The 23071-nt window shown below is 41.0% G+C and overlaps 1 protein-coding gene across 1 annotated transcript in view; it reads right to left on the minus strand.

Annotated features, from left to right (window-relative positions):
* Window positions 1-23071, minus strand: part of LOC134662827 (protein unc-79 homolog) — a 54625-nt gene that overhangs the window by 13492 nt on the left and 18062 nt on the right. Inside the window, exons 20-43 of the mRNA XM_063519177.1 lie at window positions 22153-22296; window positions 19667-19747; window positions 18727-18864; window positions 17447-17599; window positions 16892-17028; window positions 15604-15786; window positions 13865-14021; window positions 13011-13212; window positions 12583-12759; window positions 10469-10612; window positions 9651-9783; window positions 8952-9083; window positions 8618-8723; window positions 7919-8059; window positions 6523-6655; window positions 5678-5950; window positions 5310-5594; window positions 4942-5226; window positions 4675-4858; window positions 2306-2408; window positions 1877-1972; window positions 1448-1524; window positions 1156-1265; window positions 454-552 (exon numbers count right to left, since the gene is read on the minus strand). Coding sequence (XP_063375247.1) covers window positions 454-552; window positions 1156-1265; window positions 1448-1524; window positions 1877-1972; window positions 2306-2408; window positions 4675-4858; window positions 4942-5226; window positions 5310-5594; window positions 5678-5950; window positions 6523-6655; window positions 7919-8059; window positions 8618-8723; window positions 8952-9083; window positions 9651-9783; window positions 10469-10612; window positions 12583-12759; window positions 13011-13212; window positions 13865-14021; window positions 15604-15786; window positions 16892-17028; window positions 17447-17599; window positions 18727-18864; window positions 19667-19747; window positions 22153-22296 — 3673 coding nt within the window. The remainder of the gene's footprint in view (window positions 1-453; window positions 553-1155; window positions 1266-1447; window positions 1525-1876; window positions 1973-2305; window positions 2409-4674; window positions 4859-4941; window positions 5227-5309; window positions 5595-5677; window positions 5951-6522; window positions 6656-7918; window positions 8060-8617; window positions 8724-8951; window positions 9084-9650; window positions 9784-10468; window positions 10613-12582; window positions 12760-13010; window positions 13213-13864; window positions 14022-15603; window positions 15787-16891; window positions 17029-17446; window positions 17600-18726; window positions 18865-19666; window positions 19748-22152; window positions 22297-23071) is intronic.

A 23071-nucleotide genomic window follows, 5' to 3' on the forward strand; every position in this document is an offset into this window, starting at 1 on the left:
TCGTGAACGTTTTATTAGATAGCGGTGAAGCCATTTTGTACTAAATTCTCAAATGCACCTTCTGTACCACGAGATTTAAATAAATGATCTTCCGTACTACGATTATTTTCCTCTTCTGATGATATTTCATCCTCCAAGTAAATTATTAAAGCGAAATCAAGGTCGTACATTTTCTCTCCTGGATACGTTTCGTTTGACCTTGGTGGCTGACGGTGTGTTATGACGTCGTGGTACTTTCCACATGTCACCGTAAAGACGGCTGTCTTTTTGCGGCCGCTATATGACGGCACCGCTTTCGGAGGAAGCCAAAGCTTTAGAGTGGAGAGGATGGGAGATCTAACGGGATGTCTGGTTGACCGCCATAGAGAGCAGAAGCCTAGAAAATTCTGAAAGCCTTCGGAATCCAATATAACGTAAAGTAGTAAGTAAGTGTACTAGTGGGCGTGTGTTTACCAGGGCTCTTGACGTTGTCCTTGCGGTGCTGTGGCCAGGCTGCGAAGTTCCCGTCACCGTTTGAAGAAGGCGCCGTGTCTGGAGATGTGCTGCTGCCCACTGATAAATAACAAAATAAGATATAAGCCTAGCGGCCCGGGTCCGCTTAAAATGAAAACGCTGGATCGAATCAGGCCTCCGCTAGTGGAGGATCTGATCTTTTTAGGGTTCCGTACCGAAAGGATAAAAAACGGGACCCTATTACTAAGACTTCGCTGTCCGTCGGTCCGTCTGTCACCAGGCTGTATCTCATGAACCGCGATAGCTAGACAGTTGTAATTTTCACAAATGATGTATCTCTGTTGCCGCTATAACAACAAATACTAAAAATAAAATATATTTAAGGGGGGCTCCCATATAACAAACACGATTTTTTTGCTCTATTTTTTGTTGATGGTGCGGAACCCTCCGTGCGCGAGTCCGACTCGCACTTGGCCGGTTTTTTTTTTCTTTAGTAAGTATATGACATTTATTTCAGTTTATAAGCAAAGTTTTTGATTCGGCCAATCGCTCGTGTATCTTTGGTAGGTACTTACATTGTATTGAATTGACACATCGTCAATTCGCACCGACGAAGTATTTTCGCTGTACCTCAGCAGTGATTGAGGACACAAAAATAGGTTGTAGTAGAATGTTCAATATAAAAGTATTAATGTTCTTTACCAATGATCCTTTTTTGTTTTCCCAATATTTTAGCCCGCGGTGAAGTCTGCGGCCCGTGTAGTTGATCGGGCCAAATCTCTACTGACTGCCCGCTCATAGGGGTAGATTTTCTGGAAATCAAGTCTACATTTATAAAGCAAAAACATAGCTACAAGGACAATGCAATTTCTTAAAGGCTTAAGGCCGAATTTTATGTATGCGCGCCAAATAAAGTTATGTACAGTCAGCTGCAGAGAAGCATAGAGGTTCTATGCAAAGGTGATAAGCGAATAGTATTGCTCACTGTACTTACAAATTCGAAGAGTCACTACCGATGGATACCGAGGAACTGGTAGACAACTGATGTGTAGAACGAGATCCCAATTGAGCCTGATAACAAATCATAATTATATAAATAAAAAATTAAAATTATTTATTTATTTAATCTTTATTGCACAAATGAAAATACAAACGTACAAAAGGCGGACTTAATGCCAAAATGCATTCTCTACCATTCTCTACCAATATAGGTACTTAATTCGAGGATAAATATATAAAGACGCAAAGAAAAGACGAGGTAGCTGTACGCAAATAAGGCCACTTGCACCATCCCACTAACCCGGGGTTAAGCGGTTAAACCGTCAACCCAGTGTCAAATTGTACTGGTAACCATGGTAATTCCAGGTTTAGCCGGTTAACCCCGGGTTAGTGGAATGGTGCAAGTGGGCCTTATTAAACTTACAATCTTGCTTAGCGGCGGGTGGGGCGCTGATGTGGTGGCAACGGTCTCGATCTTTGGCGGCGGGTCTTCGTAATGCGAGGGCTCATCAAAGGAACCCTACAAATAATAAAATGTGTAATAAAAAAAACATAGAAAAATTAAAGATATTCATTTATTTATAGAATCAAAGGAAATGTATTATTCATAACATACAGCTATTTAACAAAAGGTTAATGGTATGATATATAAAAAAAATCATACAAAAATAACTTAAATATATCTAAATATAAAAATATATTAATCTAAAAGACCTCCGCGAGTTGTACCATTTATTTATTAAACTTTAATTATCAGCATAAGTAGTGAATATATCTAGAGATATTCCTTTTTTACTTCAAATATGTTAAACATATACTGCATATGTCGTCAACTATAAGAAGAAATAATCACCGGTGCAGTACTTCCGTGTACAGTAGTGTCGACGTCGCTGGTTTCAGGAATAGCGATCAGCTCGCTCTCCGAGGACTCGTGCTCGAGGCTCCATTGCTGGTACCTGTCGATAAGATGGATGATCTATTAATAGAATATCTTTAACAGCTAGAACGGGTGTAGATAAACGATGAGCAATGGTATAATCACTTGAAATGTCAGCGGCGGTGTTAAATTAAGAAATACAGTAGAGTCCGGTTATAACGACGCCCAAGGGACCGCTGATATTACGTTAATTTTAACGAACTGCTAATTTTAATATATTTTTTTAATCAAAATAATGACATCATTTTGTATTTATTAATACTTATGCGACAATCAACGAAAAAGAAAAACATTTTAATTAAAATATTCATTTACGTTAGTATTACAACACTTTGTCTTAAATGCAGAGACTTGTGTGTTTAGAAGAAGCCACTTTTGTAGGTTCGCGTACTCACTCATCATCCGCAAAATACTCGAATCCCGTAAAATAAAAGTCTTAATTTTTAGGGATCTAATAAAGGTGACAATCGTACATCGACAATCAAAAAATTAATAAGTTTTTTGTCAAACATTTCAATTTTGACTCAAGCCTTTATCGCGGACTGTTTACTTTTGTTTCAACAAGCAACCTATACTCAATTGAGACAAATCTTACAAAACCAAACTCAATTAGGATGCGTTGTTTTATCAAACAGTTCCCAATATGGCCACCTCCAGCTCGAAGGTACCAAAATATTGCATTGTCACCCAACTTACATAATTATGTATGTGAAGTTTAAGCTCAATTGAATAATGCGAATTGGGTTTTATTTAGTTTGCAAGATTACGAAAAGTCACAGTTTTTCATCTTGCTGCGTATAGGCAAAGGGGGGAGGGGAGTTGGGTGCGCGGGACGGAGTAAGCTTCTTACCAACAATTTATTTGTAAAAATTACGTCGCTTATCGTTGTAACCGGACTTGACGGACGGATTTTGTGTCAATTTCCGTCGTTAAAAGCGGTCGGTCGTTATAAGCGGAGTCGTAATAAACGGTTGTACTTTCATAGTAGCTCATTCTAAAACCAAACAAGTGCCTATACTTACGTCGCTATAAGCGGTTGGTTGTTATATGCGAAGTCGTACTAATCGGACTCTACTGTAATGACCTCAACTATTTTCCAGGCCACACCGATTTAGAAGGCCTTTTATAAATCCAAATATATCCCATGTTATTAGGTCATTTCTCGGGAGACAAGTCAATTTTGTGAAAGTTCAATCTAATGTGGACCTTAAACCTTAAATACTGAAGTATATACATATTCATATGGTCGATAAATCGTACTATGCCTGGAAACAAAGGTAACCTACAGGTGAAATTTCAATTACCAGCCATACTCTGCGTAGTGACTTTATAGGTCATACTGAACAACCTTTATTATAGGACCAATGCCGAAAAGTCACTGCGCAGAGTATGGCTGGTAACATGGTATAATAATTTATACTCCGCCTGGTACTCTCTTCCGAGATTCGCGAATGACCTAACTGTCACTTGCCTACGTCATCATGCTGTTTACAGGTTCTCAAACTTTAAAATGTGGGAGAATTTTAACCAACGGTGAAAATTATTTTAACAGCATTAATTTTAAGTTATTCATGTATAAACATAGTAAAATAAAACAAATCTATACTGCACTTTTCACTCCTACTCTTACAGTTCCGAATAGAGCAGCCAACCATTTTCGTAACAAAACATTAATTACCAAGCTTACGACGTGAAAAGTTTGGAAAACACTGCGACTGCTGACACTGAGCGAGAAGGAAATAACAATTAACACGCGTTCGACAAGGATGACGGTCAGGGACAAAATGGCGGCTTGTCAAATGTGACAGCGCTATCCTGTGTTGCCAGTAGTGTAAACAGAAGTACCCAAACGTCTGAAATTTCTTTCGTGAATCGGAAGATATTGCTAACGAATAATTAAAAATGACGTGTTATTGTAAAATTTAAGATAAAATACATATAAATGAAAATTATAAAATTATGAAGAAATATTTTAACTTATTAACCATAGATATAATGTACCCATGTAACATGTTATGTTGAAATAAAGTGGCAATGTTATTGTGACGTAGGCAAGTGACACTCTGGGAAGAGACGACCATGTTTTATTAGACCATGACTGGTAATTAAAATTTGCGGTATAGTTGTGGAAGGTACTGACTTGTTGGCGGGCTGCTCCCAGTGCGTGGGCATCGCGTCGGCGGGCTTGGGCTTGCGCTCGAGCGGCGCGGGGCTGCCCGCCGCCGCCGCGCGCTCCGGCGCCGCGCACGACTTGAGCGACGGCTGGCTCAGCTCTGGAGGCCCACCTGACATCTCGATGCGGTATAGTTCTGGAAGGCACTGACTTGTTGGCGGGCTGCTCCCAGTGCGTGGGCATCGCGTCGGCGGCCTTGGGCTTGCGCTCGAGCGGCGCGGGGCTGCCCGCCGCCGCCGCGCGCTCCGGCGCCGCGCACGACTTGAGCGACGGCTGGCTCAGCTCTGGAGGCCCACCTGACATCTCGATGCGGTATAGTTCTGGAAGGCACTGACTTGTTGGCGGGCTGCTCCCAGTGCGTGGGCATCGCGTCGGCGGCCTTGGGCTTGCGCTCGAGCGGCGCGGGGCTGCCGGCCGCCGCCGCGCGCTCCGGCGCCGCGCACGACTTGAGCGACGGCTGGCTCAGCTCTGGAGGCCCACCTGACATCTCGATGCGGTATAGTTCTGGAAGGCACTGACTTGTTGGCGGGCTGCTCCCAGTGCGTGGGCATCGCGTCGGCGGCCTTGGGCTTGCGCTCGAGCGGCGCGGGGCTGCCGGCCGCCGCCGCGCGCTCCGGCGCCGCGCACGACTTGAGCGACGGCTGGCTCAGCTCTGGAGGCCCACCTGACATCTCGATGCGGTATAGTTCTGGAAGGCACTGACTTGTTGGCGGGCTGCTCCCAGTGCGTGGGCATCGCGTCGGCGGCCTTGGGCTTGCGCTCGAGCGGCGCGGGGCTGCCGGCCGCCGCCGCGCGCTCCGGCGCCGCGCACGACTTGAGCGACGGCTGGCTCAGCTCTGGAGGCCCACCTGACATCTCGATGCGGTATAGTTCTGGAAGGCACTGACTTGTTGGCGGGCTGCTCCCAGTGCGTGGGCATCGCGTCGGCGGCCTTGGGCTTGCGCTCGAGCGGCGCGGGGCTGCCCGCCGCCGCCGCGCGCTCCGGCGCCGCGCACGACTTGAGCGACGGCTGGCTCAGCTCTGGAGGCCCACCTGACATCTCGATGCGGTATAGTTCTGGAAGGCACTGACTTGTTGGCGGGCTGCTCCCAGTGCGTGGGCATCGCGTCGGCGGCCTTGGGCTTGCGCTCGAGCGGCGCGGGGCTGCCGGCCGCCGCCGCGCGCTCCGGCGCCGCGCACGACTTGAGCGACGGCTGGCTCAGCTCTGGAGGCCCACCTGACATCTCGATGCGGTATAGTTCTGGAAGGCACTGACTTGTTGGCGGGCTGCTCCCAGTGCGTGGGCATCGCGTCGGCGGCCTTGGGCTTGCGCTCGAGCGGCGCGGGGCTGCCCGCCGCTGCCGCGCGCTCCGGCGCCGCGCACGACTTGAGCGACGGCTGGCTCAGCTCTGGAGGACGAATGTTGAGAAAGAGTCAACTAAACAAGCCTATGGTGCCAGCGCTATGCTGCTATTAGCACACCTAATAATAGATTACTGTAGAGACTCATTCATAATTCGTTTATTATCTGTAGAACACGGGTGTATGATGGAACATTATAGAATCACCATGATCTTGCCATTTGGCATACAAACAGTCAATCTTATAACTACTTAGAAGAATACTGGTTTGTTAGTAGAATACTGGTCGAATACTTAAGTAGCCTTTAATTTTTTTTGAATCTATTTCATGATGCCAATATAATTTAATTGTTTTTACCTTAAATTCCGACGTTTCAGCTGAGTTGCACCAGCTGTGGTCACGGAGAGACTGCTCTAGGTTGCTTGTGGTCCGTCAGAATTTAAGGTAAAACAATGAAATTATATCGCGGTAGACCCGTCTGTGAAATTAAATATGTGTACAAAACGCGAGAGTTTAAAGTGTTAAAAAGCATTTTTGACGACCCTCTCTTGGAAAGTCTATGCGACCCTCAAGGGGATCGCGACCTTCAGATAAAAACACTTTATAGTTTAACACCTACCTCTCGTGGTGTGTGGCATCACGATCATGGGCGGGATGCGCTTGCAGACGTGGTACTGCGCCTCTACGGTGTTGAGCACGATGCGATTTAACGACTGCACTTGCGCACACAATGTCCCGCTGCCGTAGTGGTACTGCGAATAAAACATTTCTTGCAAAATATTCAGCATCAAACAGTATTGAATTTAATCTAGATGATATTCACGATGTTGTTTTTTTTTTTTTTAATTTATTGAATAATACAAGTTACATGCATGTTAATATTACAGGACCCATCGTGGGCAAAACCTTGAGGAGGTTTGTGTGCCGATGGGGAGTTCAAGAAAAAGAAATCATGATACATATATCTATCTTATAATAACTAAAATTATTATTATATGTAACTAAGGTCGTTAAATTGCAACAAGTGCATTTTAATAACTTTTTTTATATTTTTCCCGTTTACATATTTTGCTCTAGCATCTTCTGGTAAATCATTTAATATTTTAGGCAATATATATGTATACAGCCTAGTGCCATATATGTTATTATATTTGGGTAAACAATATTTGTTTTGGTTCTGTAGGCTTCTTAGTTTTGTACATCTTTTATATTCTTTTAGTTTAGTGACATGGTGATATTCTTCAGTTAGAATGGCTAGTTTACATTTATTTTGAACTGGGAGTACATTACAGTATTTGAAAATTTGTGCGTAGTCTGTTTCGTGCTTCTTTTTTATATGCTTAGGTACAAGTGTCTTTAATAGTCTTATTTGTAAGTTATATATTTTTTCTATATATGTTTTAAAGGTTCTACCATATGTGCTCAGAGCGTAACCGATCACAGAGTCAGCGAGGGCTAAATACAACATACGTAAGGTTTTGTACGGTAATTTGTACCTTAGTGTTGACATTTTACTTAGAATTGCTCTTAATTTATCGCACACATAATTAATATGAGGCCCCCAGTTGAATCTGTGGTCAATTATGAGCCCAAGATACATGTGTTCTGTGACTACTTCGATTTTATCACAGTTACACGTTGTGATATTAGGTTGGTGCAGGCAGCTATGTTGGTGTGCAACCACAGTAATGTCATGAGTAGTTTTATTCTGAGCCGAACGAATATGCATTATTTTCGTCTTTGTTCGTTGTTTCGTTAAGTCCTCAGTGTCCGAAGAACCTGCTTAGAGTCCATTCACATCACACTAAGCCGCCCGACAAGTTTTACGCGGCCATATTTGTCACTGCCAAGAATTCCAAGTGGTCCAAATTGTGATCGGAGTTCACAAGAATGTTCGTCTTGAAGCAAAAAAACCGTACGAGAATACTATTGCGCCGCAGGAAAACTTTCAGTCCAGTTTAGGCCATAAATAGTAGAATATTGCAACAATATTGTAAGATTTATTAGTGCCATACCTTGTACATGACGACGGACAGAGCCATAAGCCAGTGACGTCTGACATGGGGTTCTAGAGCGTGTAAGGAGTGCGTGACCAGGGTGCCGGCCATGGACATCGGGGCAGTCACTCCAGCGCTTGAGCCGGGGCTGCTGCAAAACTGTAAACCAAACGATGTCCTATACTATAAGGACTTTTTGCTGTATCCAATCATCCCGGTGGTTGAATCTTATCACTGCAAGATTTCCATACATTTGGAACCTTTATACTCTAGCCGCCCAGAGACCTATAAAAAGGTCTCCTGTTCCATTCTAATTTGAACTTTGTGTCGACAAAATAAAATTTCATTTTGCTTGGCAAGATTTGACGTATGGGCGGCTAGAGGTTATATATAGCATACACACTTTTTTACACACGTGCAGTCACATTTGCGAGTAATTTTACAAATAAAATAGCTACGGTTATCTGTTGAAAACAAAGACCCACTGAAGTGAAAACTTGTGCCTACCTAAATCAAAATGCTAATGGAAAAAACTAGCACCCTCATATATATTTAGCTCTATTTTATTAAATTAGTAGGGAATAGATTCGTTAATCTTCATCTCTAATACCTATCTATACCATAAAGTCCCGATTTTAATTCAACGACTGCCAACGACAACATGTCGAAAGATTGGGCAGTCTAATAACATCGGTGATGCTAACATACGACACTTACTTGTAACAGCATTAATGTGGGTTCGGCTATACTGGCGCCCATCAAGTGGTTTTGGTCCAACACCTGAGGTAGATTCGCTATGAACGCGTTGAAAATTGCAGATTGCCTGTATACGAAAAAACAAACAATTAGAGATATGTACCTAGGTACATGAAAAAAAGTTACGAGTAGGTAATTAATTATTTTCAGCCCAGAAAGCTAATATAAAATCTCCCACCTGTAATTTGTTCTTATAATTTATTGATTTCAATCTAGAAGACAGCCTATAGGCGCAAAGTCGATTTTACTTTAATATGTTATTCAGTTAATTTAAAGTATTATTAAAATACGATACCTTAACGTGTGTGGCGAGATGTGGAAGCATTTGTCGACACAGTTGTACCCCAGAAGAAGAAACAGATGTCTCAGCACCACCTCTTGGGTTTTCAACGATTGCTTGTCTTCATTCGGATGAGCTTGGTCGGACCTAGAATAAACACGAAAAATGTAGACAAAGTAATATTAAGAAGCGATTTTAGCAGATGAGTAGATGGCACTACATACACACACACACACACACACACACACACACACACACACACACACACACACACACACACACACACACACACACACACACACACACACACACACACACACAGCATTTTTATTTGTATGAAAAGTGTATGTTTTCTTTCTGTGTCTAAAAATCTGTGCGACTATTATTTGTCTTTGTAATTTGTATGTCATTGTTGTACTTTGAATATCTTGTGTGTATTGTGGCAAACAAATAAATGGATTATCTATCACTATAGGTATGACTCCGTACATTAGGTATGCACTAACAACTGTATATGAACCTAATGTACGGTAGTTGAATGTTAACATTTGACATTCCAGTTACCACAAAACTTATGGTGCCGTCCAGTAGGTACTATTTACTTTAGCTGAGGAACATTTAGCACTTCCTTACGCGTTTTTACCTTTTTATCGATGTCAATATTAAGATACAACATACAAATAATGATTAATGTGCACGTTTACGTAATGTTACCTTGACAAGAACTGCATAAGAAGAAATACCAGCAGATTAGTGGTTTCTCTGTCAGCCTCTTCCAGGTCTACCGCTTTAGGCATCACGGTCATAATTTCCTCAGTAGACCGGCCTGACAACGTGTGCAAACCCTCTGTAAGACAAAACTAATGTCAGATTTTTTTTTAACATTCCTCAAAAGAACATGCATTGTCTCAACTCAATTTATGACTCAATGTAGCAACAGTAAAGCTTTGGATTCCTCCGAAAGCGGTGCCGTCATATAGCGGCCGCAAAAGGCGGCCGTCTTTACGGTGACGACATGTGGAAAGTACCACGGCGTCATAACACACCGTCAGCCACCAAGATTAAAGCGGCAAATTTGAAAGCAGATTTTATGCATGAATGAAAAAAATGTTTTGCAAGAAACCTCTCATGATTATAGAATATGAATAGAATATAATTTATTCGTAAGCACAAACAAACGAGACAATCACTACATAGTATAAAACAAAGTCGCTTCTCTGTCTGTCTGTATGCTTAGATCTTTAAAACTACGCAACGGATTTTGATGCGGTTTTTTTAATAGATAGCGTGATTCAAGAGGAAGGTTTATGTATAATTTGTTAACCCATGCGAAGCCGGGGCGGGTCGCTAGTACATAATATAAAAGAAAACACATAATAAGATTAAAGTGACACGAAATGGCCTCATCTCAGCACGTGCTGGTGGCTTTCAGCGCTGGTCTTCGCTTATGATAATTTCTTATGATATTTTTACGAGAATCTCGTATTATGTAGGTGTTTTTAACCACATAGCATGTATACATAATTACATACCATGGTTATTAGCGCGCTGTGGAGTCGGCACCGACGCGGGCGCCGCCAGAAGCTGCCCCAGGCCAAATCTCGAGGTCTTTCTCTTCAAGAGGGGCGCCGAGTACTGGCGGGAGTAGACCTTCTCTCTCTCTGGAACACAACCACCTTATCTATTACTAGAATTGTTCTGCAAACTCGTTTGTAAGGCCAAAATTAAAATATAAGTTTGGATACTAAACAACCGTGCGTTTTACTCGTAAGGCCAGTTTAAATTAAAGTTAAGATAGTTGATAGTTAAATCATGTTGACGACATCATCACGACAGTTAACCACCTGTTAAATTTTTTAACCACCAAAGAAGTCAACTGACGCGCGTGGCTACAGCACGGTATCAATTTCCTTTGTTCTCCGTCTGCCTAAAACGGATAGTGCCTATGTCGCGTTATGCCTAAACTTCAATCTTTAGGGGCATAAAGACTATCTAGCTTGCTGGCCGTTTCGCTGTTTGTCTGTATAGTGGACCGGCTGTTTAGAGCTCGTGCCTAATTCTCTAAATGACATACTCGCGTTTTGCCTAAACTTCAACTTTCAGGGGCGATAGGTCATTTCTGCTGTTTGTCTATACAGGGTGGATTTTCTTTTTGGGTCAGTGAGGGCAGCTACCAGATCCCGTGCTGCTACGAGGAAACGGTCTAAGAAGACCTTCCCTCGATTTCAAATTAATGAAGATTGGCTTTTACAGATTTTGGAAAAAACACAGGGTGCGAGAAAAAGGTCATTTTTGACAAACTTTTTTTTTGATGCCAATCGATCCCATTCCTATTAAGGATCAAAAGCTTGTATGGAACCAAAAAAAAATTTCCGGCTAGAAAAGCCCCTAATCGAGGAAAACTTTTCCCATACAATTTGTATGAAAATGAAAACTTTTATTTTTCACATGCTGTTTTTGTATGCCAATCGATTCCATTCCTATCCAGTATCAATAGTTTCCTAGGGGTCAACTTACGGTAATGTACTAAAAAGCCACAAATTAATAAAAACTTTTTCCATACATTTACTATGGGGAAAATGTGAAATGTTATTCTCAATTTTCTATCTCGCCCATCAGTCCTACAGCAATGTCTTCATACAGTATTATGGTCCTTAAATGTAACAGGACTGATTGGCCAGATAGAAAAATGTGAATTAAATTTCACATTTTCTCCATAGTAAATGTATGGAAAAAGTTTTCTTTAATTTGTGGCTTTTTAGTACATTACCGTAAGTTGACCCCAAAGAAACTATTGATACTGGATAGGAATGGAATCGATTGGCATACAAAAATAGCATGTGAAAAATAAAAGTTTTCATTTTCATACAAATTGTATGGGAAAAGTTTTCCTCGATTTGTGGCTTTTCTAGCCGGAAATTTTTTTTTGGTTCCATACAAGCTTTTGATCCTTAATAGGAATGGGATCGATTGGCATCAAAAAAAAAGTTTGTCAAAAATGACCTTTTTCTCGCACCCTGTATGTTTTTTCCAAAATCTGTAAAAGCCAATCTTCATTAATTTTAAATCGAGGGAAGGTCTTCTTAGACCGTTTTCTCGTAGCAGCACGGGATCTGGTAGCTGCCCTCACTGACCCAAAAAGAAAATCCACCCTGTATAGTGGACTGCCTGTTTCGAGCACTTACCTAAATCTTTAAGTGGCATAGTAATAATACCGCTGTTGTCCTAATGCGTGTTAGTCGTAATGCGATGTAGCTTAACAGCCATTTAGTCTTAATACCCTTTAGTACAAAAGCTATAATGGCATGTTGATAATTAGGAAATTGACGTTTTATGTCATGTGCGATTTAGACTTGAGAGCTACATAGGCACAATCCGTTTTAGGCGTTTTAGGCAGACGGAGAACAAAGGATCAATTTGACCATCGTGCATTCCGACAAGGTTTACGATGACGCGTCGGTCACGATAGTCGTAGCGTTCACATCAGGGCTAATGTTTCATTTTAAAATAAGTGTCCAGGAACCATCTTTAAAGCTATAAGTCCAGGTTTATTACACATTACGGCCATTTTGTGCCAAACAAGGCACTTACGGTGTTTACAATAGACACGCTTAACACCAAAGTTATAGACCTCTACTGAACTCACCGTGTTGTCTGTCCGGCTGCGGCGGCATCGTAGCGGGGGCAGAGATAGTCCTCTTGTACGGCCACTTAGTGCCGAAAGAGGCACTTAAAGTGTTCACTGCTGACACACTAAGTGCCTCATGAGCACGTCGCACCTTGTACTGGAACCATTCGGAGCTCGTGTCCGTACTAACAAGTTCTGTTAAAAATGCAATTATTTCGTTAATTAATAATCTAAGTGCATAAAGTACTGATTTGTAAATATGAAAGAGGCACAGAAAAAAAAAAGATAAACACAAAACTTACCGCAAATTAAAACACCCGACAGCGATCTCCTAAAATTAAAATAGGCGTAATAAATTAACATTTAATTTAACAAATGAAAACGCAAAGAAAAAATTACAACTAAAATGAAATAAGGTAATTAAATAAAAAAAGTTCTCCACCAACCTCTCAAATTATTGAAATCCACGTTCTTGTTAGAGTTGATCTGAGCTTCAAGAAAGAGTGCTTCGAAGCGATTGAGGAAAAACTGCCAGGACAGAATGTTGCGGTCGCTCAGGGTATTATGGAGCTGGTACACGCACTGCAGTACCATGGCTCGGTCCACGATCACCAGATCGAATTGTGTTTCCAAACAGTATACGAGCAACTGTAAGAAGGAGTTACTAGTTAACTAACAAACAACCTCAAAATACGTAAAGTAAAGCTGATTAAATCATGAAATCAAGGATATCCTCCTCATTATAGCGTTGCCCGTCTGCATTCTAAAATATCTCATGGCCAGCTTTGGCCAGTTATCCCGAGAGTTGGCGTAGACACTATAGTTTTAAACAAAAGGCCAACCAAGAGTGGAGTTAGAGACATTTACACCTCTAAATAAGTTTAGATTTTTTTTTCTTTTCCATGTTTTGTTTTTATTTTAATATTATTATTGACTTTTTTTATTTATGTAATTCGACATTAAGAGACCTTATACATCTCTAAGTAATTGTATTACGTTAGTTTGATTTGGTAGTTGCAGTTGTATTTTATAATTGTTGATGTATTATTATTATTTTTTGGCTTGTATGTTAATTCAATGTTGACGTGTAAAAGTGCCCTTGTGGCCTATTTGCTGAATAAATGTTGAAGTTTGAAGTTTGGAAACTAGGCCTTATTGGGCCGAATTTCCCCTGTGGGTTGAAAATTCGGTATTAACTCACCATAACGTTTCTACTCTGTTTAAAAAGATCTGCGGACCAGTTGATTCAGAAACTAAAAGTGTCAAAGATAGACTGACACATTTTGCACAATATACTTACGTCAATGGCATTATCATGTATGGTGCCGATGTACAAGGTGGCCCGTTGCGCCACATACACGTTGATATCGTCCATGCTCGAGATGAGGTAGCAGAAGGCAGTGGCCAGCGCGGTCTGGAGAGGCAGGCTCGTTTTGATGGGCGAGCCGTCCATAAATCTGGAGACGAAGATTGATAATCATGTACGAGAGAATCAGAGCCACTATTAGACCTTTTAAACACTTGTTTATGACTTTCTATCATATGGTACTACTAGTGGCTCTGTGAGCTGTAGACCTCGCGAGCATAGCTTATTGGGACCGTGCACGATGACAGCGCCACGCAGCGGTTTGATCAATCAACAATATAAAGATTTTAATTTATTTAAAAAAAAAATACGAAGTTTAAGTGAAAAAAAAATCCAAAAAGCTGTCTTACTGGGGATCGAACCCAGACTTTCTGTGTGCAACCAAAATAAAAAAGCGGCCAAGTGCGAGTCGGACTCGCCCATGAAGGGTTCCGTATTTAGGCGATTTATGACGTATAGAAAAAAAAACTACTTACTAGATCTCGTTCAAACCAATTTTCGGTGGAAGTTTACATGGTAACATCATATATTTTTTTTAGTTTTATCATTCTCTTATTTTAGAAGTTACAGGGGGGGGGACACACATTTTAGCACTTTGGAAGTGTCTCTCGCGCAAACTATTCAGTTTAGAAAAAAATGATATTAGAAACCTCAATATCATTTTTGAAGACCTATCCATAGATACCCCACACGTATGGGTTTGATGAAAAAAAATTTTTTGAGTTTCAGTTCGAAGTATGGGGAACCCCAAAATGTATTGTTTTTTTTCTATTTTTGTGTGAAAATCTTAATGCGGTTCACAGAATACATCTACTTACCAAGTTTCAACAGTATAGTTCTTATAGTTTCGGAGAAAAGTGGCTGTGACATACGGACGGACAGACAGACGGACAGACGGACAGACGGACAGACAGACAGACATGACGAATCTATAAGGGTTCCGTTTTTTGCCATTGGCTACGGAACCCTAAAAAGCAATTGTTTACAAAATGCGCCATGATAGTTCTTAGCTAAGCTGACGAAATTCGGCTACTCATTCTCGAATACAAACTAAATATCTAAATACCGCCTAAACCAGCAATACGATTTTTCTACATTTTTTGCCATTTACTATGTAAATATGTCTTAAAAAGAAAAAACTCTTATGATACCGATACGACTATTTGTTTAGGCGGGAGCTATCACGACTCCGCCATTTTGAAAAATTTCCAAAAACCGGATCGACAAAAAGAAATATTTAGTCATAGAATTCGGTCACAAAATTTCACGAAAATCGGTTACGAATTGCGACCTGTAGAGGAAAACATCCGGACATACAAAAGCAAAATGCCCGAGTCAAAACGTAGACCTTCGCTACGCTGCGGTCAATTAAAAGGATTAAAACGATTTGGTGCTTACATAACCTAAAAACTCTGGGCCTTATTTGATATTTGTGAGAAAGGGCCTAAATTTTAAAGGTTTGCTAAGTTTTATGAACAGGGGGTAACCCTCGGGAGTACTAACATCTCGAGCTGGTCCTTAAACAGATAAGAGATGGAAATATTTGTAGTAACTACTGACGCCACTACTCCGAAATACTACATATTATTTGTTTCTTCACTAGGCAATGACTATGACGTCATTTGATTGTGATCTCATCTGTTTTTGGCTTTACTAGATGGTGATGATCTCACCTGATGATGACGGTGACTTTCTCGAGCGCGCGGAAGCGTACGCGCGCGTCCCTGTGATGGAACTGGTCTCGCACGAGCGCGCAGAACACGTCGCCGCCGCCGGCTAGCGTGCAGCAGTGCAGCAGCACCGGCACGGCCACGGAGCAGATGGCCGAGTGAGATGCGTCGCACACGCTCCACAAGCTGTTGAAAAATAATGCTACATATAGCGTCTGGTGGTATGTGCGGAAAGAGAAGAGTCGTGGAATGTATGAGGCCCAATACATTCCACGACTCTTTTCTTTCCGAACAGACTCCAAGGGCTCATTTAGACGGTGCGAGAACTCGCATGCGAGTTTCATTACATTGCGTTAATTGATCGGTCGGCTGAATTGTTGTAACCTCAATAGTCCGCAATGTAACTAAAATCGCATGCGAGTTCGCGCGCCGTCTAATGCCCTAACAATCTAATGATTGCTGAACGCTGTTCAACTATTCGACATACGATATAATCATAGACCCAATTCAGATTGGTTGGGGACCGACTCTCTTTCTGTTACGAACGAATCATTCCGTGCTTTTTATCACCATAGAGAACTCCAAGCGCACGGATCAAGTTAAGTACCTAGGATCTGTACTTAGCACTACCGGGGACATCGACAGCGACGTCAAAGCCCGAATATCCGCTGCCTGGGCCAAATGGCGGGAGATAACTGGGGTTATTTGTGACCCCAAAATGCCGATTAAATTGAAGGGACAGGTCTATAAGACCATCATTAGACCTGCCCTTTTGTACGGCAGCGAGACTTGGCCTTTACTAGAGCGGCACAAGCAGGAACTGCGTGTCACGGAAATGAAGATGCTGCGGTGGATGTGCGGAGTTTCACGCAAGGATCGCGTCCGAAACGCCCACATTCGGGGTAGTCTTGGCGTCCGTGACATCGCTGACAAACTGCAAGAGTGCCGCCTTCGTTGGTATGGCCACGTCTCGCGCAGACCGGCAAGTTACGTGGGTAACAAATGCCTGGCCATGCCGCCTCCTCCCGGTACGGGAAGAAAAGGCCGGCCCAGGAAGCGATGGCTTGATGTCGTTAAGGAGGACATGCGTGCCAACGGACTCGCCACCAGGGACGCCGAAGATCGGGCAAAGTGGACACGAAGGAGTCGGAAGGCAGACCCCGGGCCCTCGCGCCCCGCGCGGGGGCACAGCTGGGATTGACGCCAGGATGATGATGATGATGATGAGAGAACTCCAAAATGTGTTTAAGATGAACAAAAATAATGATATGGTATGTAAACTATCACTTACTTGTCAATAAGCAAATTCTCCTGGCACCAGATCAAGAACCCCCTGTGCTCGGAGAGAGCGTCAGCGTTTAGCACCAACACTTGCAAGCACTGCAGCAGGTGATACAGCACGTTCGGGTGGGACGTGCTTTTCAATTCCTGTACAGAAAGTAGTTGTGTTTAGACCAATAAGGCAAGTAAATGTTCAGTATATGAGAAAATTTTACTTTGAACAGGACTCGCTTTTTAACTTACTTATCTATATTCGGAAACATCTTTTAATTGCCCAAAAAATCGATTTTATTTTTGCAAATTATTATTTTTATGCAAAAACAAAAGGTATCTAAAGTAAACATCAAGCATCAAATTTAATGTAACTTTATCAAATTATCATTATGTAAACCATCTGAAAATTAGACGTTTTTTTTAATAGAACACACAATAGGACAATTTGGAAATAAAACAATTGTATAAAAATGCTTCGGACGTATACGTACCCCATTTTAAATAAAAATTTGGAATAAACTTTATGTTGACTAGGTATTCCTTGTATAAAAACTATAAGATCCAATCTGACCTGTAACAGCTGGTGTATGTACTGCAGCTCCTGGGGCAGCTCGTCAATGCAGAAGTGGAACTTTCCAGCAGACGTCGGCCAGAAGTTGGTCATATCTTCATCCACTGATTCTGCCATTGCTTCATGGTCTCCCAACAAGTTAGGTGTGGATACCTGTGGCAAAGGATTACTTTTATTGGATGCATAATACTTAACTTTGACTTTAATAGGGATGATGACACATGTTGAATTTTATAACAAAATCTAGTAAAATAGATAGCAAACGAGCAATTTATCACAATAATGTGGATATTAAAATAAAATATTGAAAAATTACAAAAATACAGCACCTGAAAGTTTCAAAATTTAAGTTTTTTTTAACTTCCAAAAACGATAAAAGTAAGGGTACCATTTGATTCCTTACATTTCATGCAATAAAATATTGTATAGCAACTATATACATAAACGCAATATTTCACCGACAAAAACGCAATTTTCTTGTTTTGTCCATACTACAAGATGGGCGATGACGTCACGGCCCTTGGGCGTTTCGCGAGTGAAGTGCGACTGTCGGCCTTTGACTACAATTTCTGACTTTTGTGTTACTTTAATGCAATGGGTCCCATATAGACATTTGATCCTAAAAACAAACCCGATCGATTGATACCATAAAAATTAGTCATGTAGCCTATTAGCTATTATGTTCACTTTGTAACCGGTAATACAGAAGTAGTAAGGTGATGCGATTCGTAACTTTAAACAAGGTCTTACGATTTAGAATAAAACGATCGATGGATAGGAAATATGTACAGTCGCCATCAGATATAACGGAGCGGCTATGGCGCTCACAAATATCTGAACACGCCTCTATTGTCAGGGCGTTAGAGTGCCTGTTCAGATATTGTGAACATCTTGGACGCTCCGATATTTCTGATGGCGACTGTACATACAAATAAAAAGTACATAATATTTCAGTCTCGTGCTATTGGTGCTCGTCTGAAATGAGCGCCAATTGTTCCCTTGAACCTTGTGTCTACTAATTAACCTTTTGGACGCCAATGACCGATATATCCGCACCGTAGGTTCAACGCCAAAGACCGATTAATCGGTCACAGACCACAGAGCAACATAAACCTACGTGTATATGCATAAAGTTCAATTTCAGTTTTGACACTTCGGTGACGTGGCGTCAGCGTGACAGCTTTTGTGTTTGACACGGCGTCGAAAAGGTTAAAGATCTAATTTATTGTATGAGGCTATTAGTTAAAACCCAGTATCCTTATCTCCTCTTGCACACTTACGTCAGCTGTAGCGGTAGCAACATCGGTGTCCGTCAAAGTGATGGTGTGAGCCGTAGCCATGGGCGGAGCGTCTGTCGCCGGCAGACTCGTCGCCATATCCAGTTGCTCTGTGATCGTCTCCACGGTCGCTGTCATTATCTATAACACAGAGCTCTCAAAATACAAACAGCTTGAGCAGTCTAAGTACATACAACAGCATTATTTAAAAAGGTACAAATTAGGTAGACTTCTGTTTACACTGCCAATAGTTAGAGTCAGACCTAAGACAGTCAGACCTAAGACGCTAAGTTTTCATGACAAGTGATACGTCAAGTATGGAGCTTATAGGGATAGGTATGCATTCATACTGCCATGTTTGTACAAAGTTAGAGTGATCAGAGTCTCTTACAGTAACGTCTGTTCCGACATGTTTATTCATACAATGATTTAGCAAAGCTCACGATTTTACCTTTGTTTTAAAGCAAATGAAGGGATAGTTATGATTAGATTTTATCGTTTTATTTTGTAGATTTAGTTCTTAATATTACTCCATATCCATAGCAACTGTACAAAACAGAAATAAGCAAGGTAGGTTAAATATTGAAAGCTTATAACAAATAAGATGTATGTATGATATTAAATAAGAAAAAAGACTTCATTGAACTTAAAATATAACAAAGTAAAGTGTGTAACATTACCAGATCTATAATTACATCAGTGTGCGTGCATGCCAGTGTAGGCAAGAATATAAGCCAAGTTGACGAGAAAAGGAATATAAAATATTAATAAGTTGATGTGATTCTTTAAAACATAAAAGCACAATGAAGTCGTTAAGGTTTAAGAAATATTGTCTATGTTGCTGTTAGGTACTTGAATTTAAATAGATTCACCACTGCAACAAAGACCTTATTCCTTCACATATAAAGCACACAATGATGAACAAGAGCAGAGAAGAACATACTTGCGTGTCGGCTGACGACTTTGTCAGGGTCGCTTCCGAATCGACGTCGCTTATGAGTGACAGTTGCATGAAATGAACAAACTATACATCTATATAGACATACATTCAACTCCAAAAATCGGCTACTTTATAGTACTTTGTTGCTACAACTTAACAGCACTTGGACTTGGACTTCAACATCGTCACTTCAAGAGAAGGCAACTAGGCATTAATATTCCTGGAGAATACACAGCCACTTAATGAAAAAAAAAAGTTTCCATTTCTCTTTTGGTGTCACTATACTATTAACAGTTTTCGTCACAGTAGGTAGGTACCTACTTGGCGAACTAGCTCCTAAAAATAGTTTAAACTATTTTACTTTGTGGTCAAGTATTAGACATTTAAACATTGGTTAGGTTTATAGCGACGATAAGTACTATAAAGCATAACCATTTTTGGGTATTTTGTACTAGAAAGGGAAGAGAAAATCAAATGTAGAGACAGAGATATGTAAGTGGGAAATAGTCATGAAATCGCTGGCCAGATGTCGTAAGTCTAAAGAGAGAAAACTTACGAACTTGGACTAACGAACTTCTAGTGCCGAAATAAAATAAAAACAATTTGATATCGGCGTTGAGTATATTTCTTAAGCTTCTTTTTTAAGCTCAACAATATTGGTAGTTTGTATTGTAATTCAGTGTGGTGTTAAATGAAAACTTGATTTTTAATGTAAATTAAAGTAGGTATAAAATGTGTGTGTTTGTAGATTTCAAAGACTTACTACCTCTGGCCGAGTTATTTACCTAGTATTATAGAATAAGATAGAGAAGGTAACATTGAATCTACGTTTCATAAATGACGCAAAGATACAATTGTCGTGCTATGCGCCATTGCTCTGCCTAAATGGAAAGATATGTGGAGCTAAAATGACAATGTGACATTAAAGCGCACGGTCAAAATGATGGCCATGACATTACAATAGTTAACACATACGTTGTCACAACATTTAAACTACTTTTTGTAGGATAACCCAAACTAATATCAACACACATCCAATTAAAATTTGACCTTTATCAACAAGCTGTGAGCAATTGATTGAGCAACTGTATTTTGGGTTCCAAAAGTGTTAAAACCTTAGGCTGTTTATGCGCCAACCAAAGGATATCTCGCAGACAGACAGACATACATCCACGAGCTAAACACCGGGAGCTACGGGTGCATGCAGCGACGGTCTTTGAGCCCGACAAACAAGCCATGATGAAGCCTTGACTTAGCCTACAGTCCACTTTTATTTAGAGTTTATTGTTTTAATTGAGAATCATATCCTCAATGTGATGTAAAATGTATAACTTTGATTACACTCTTTTTTATTTATAATAGCAGGTCTCAATGAGGGTTTTCTCGCAGAAATGTTTGGTCTATTTTATTTAAGGTTGTCCACGCCCCTTTTATAATCATTTAATGTTTACTAACTCAGAATCAAGACCTTAAAACACATCCGTTGACATTTGTTGGGACGTCAGTCTTTCCGTGACCACAGCTGGTGCAACTCAGCTGAAACGTCGGAATTAAAGGTAAAAACAATGAAATTATATCGCGGTAGACCTGTTTGTGTAATTAAATATGTGTACAAAACGCGAGAGTTTAAAGTGTTATAAACCTTAAAATTCGATTCGACATGTCGATTTATTTTTCATACCGTCTATTCCGATAATATCATAAAAAAGTATATCAAAACGGAAACAGAATGGACAAAAGAAAAATCTTGGGACATTTTTAAACTTCTTTTACGGTCGAAATAGTCGAAAAGCTAGTGTCCAAACTGAAATAGTGAACGCGCAACGTGACGTGTCAAAACGGGCCGAAACATGTGGAGCGATTAGGTATTCGACTGAATGATACGTCAGTAACCCGTTTAAATAAGAAAAACATGCATTTAACTCATTTTCAAGACCGAAGTGACCATAAGTGTTCCGTGAACAAAGTTTTGTACGGAACACTAAAAGTTCCGTTTACTAGTTGGCTGTACGTGTAGTAAGAATGCTCCACTAGGCCCGCACTGCCGTGTCCTCAGATTAAAGTCCAAGTAACACAAAGATAGTTCGATATCTATCTAGCAATAGTCATCTGGCAAAGCGCGTAAGTTGTTGAAAACCCTCATTGTGTGTGTAGTGTAAGTATCAAACAACCCAGTCATGCCACTGATTTCAACTTTCACGATTTTTACACATTATTAAATTGTACAACGGGACTTAATCGCGTACGGCGAAGACCATCCGACACCACGGGGACAACGCCGTCCTCGAAACGTCGGAGGTAAATCTTAAAACTTATAGGGCCTATTTTAGATTTAAGCTAGTTTTTAATTTCTTTTAGTAATACACTGTATATATCTTGTTTGTAAATAAATGAATATTAAAAATAAAAAAAACTTAGATACGCGATTAAGTCCCGTTGTACAATTTAATAACCCAGCTATGGATTAACGATAACAAATAGATACGCACATGCGGCATGTGCACCAGCACGCCTCCGACGGAGCTCTTGTCGAGCGGGTGCGCGACGGACAGTAGCGCGTCCGGGGCGGCCGGCGTGCCGGACTTGCTGCGCTCCTCGTCCTTCTTGTCCAGCCACGGCTCCTCTCTGGGGGGCTACAAGTATTTTCTCAATAAAAAAACCGGCCAAGTGCGAGTCGGACTCGCGCACGGAGGGTTCCGCACCATCAACAAAAAATAGAGCAAATCAAGCAAAAACAATAAAAACGGTCACCCATCCAAGTACTGACCCCGCCCGACGTTGCTTAACTTCGGTCAAAAATCACGTTTGTTGTATGGGAGCCCCACTTAAATCTTTATTTTATTCTGTTTTTAGTATTTGTTGTTATAGCGGCAACAGAGATATATCATTTGTGAAAATTTCAACTGCCTAGCTATCACGGTTCGTGAGATACAGCCTGGTGACAGACGGACGGACGGACGGACGGACGGACGGACGGACGGACAGCGAAGTCTTAGTAATAGGGTCCCGTTTTTTACCCTTTGGGTACGGAACCCTAAAAATGGACGGCAAAGTCGACGTTGCTGGTTAAAAAATAGGTCGCGAAGTGCGTAGTTTATGGTCATTCAAAAAATTAAAAAGTTAAAAACATTGCAGTCTCGATTTCGGGACTGCAATGTTGCATACAAATTCCATTATTTAACGAGTTCTAAACTTTTTAACACTTTAAATGGCCATGTCAAATGAAGGCATAGGTCCATTAAACAGCCAAACAGATGATCAGCACTTATTATTATAATGTTGGTACCGCGACTATAGCTGGTCAACCAAATCTTGTCACTAAAAAAGGCGCGAAATTCAAATTTTCTATGGGACGATATCCCTTCGCGCCTACATTTTTCAAATTTGCCGCCTTTTTCTACTGTCAAG

Source organism: Cydia amplana, chromosome 1 (assembly GCF_948474715.1).
Source record: "Cydia amplana chromosome 1, ilCydAmpl1.1, whole genome shotgun sequence".
Classification (NCBI taxonomy): Eukaryota; Metazoa; Arthropoda; class Insecta; order Lepidoptera; family Tortricidae; genus Cydia; species Cydia amplana.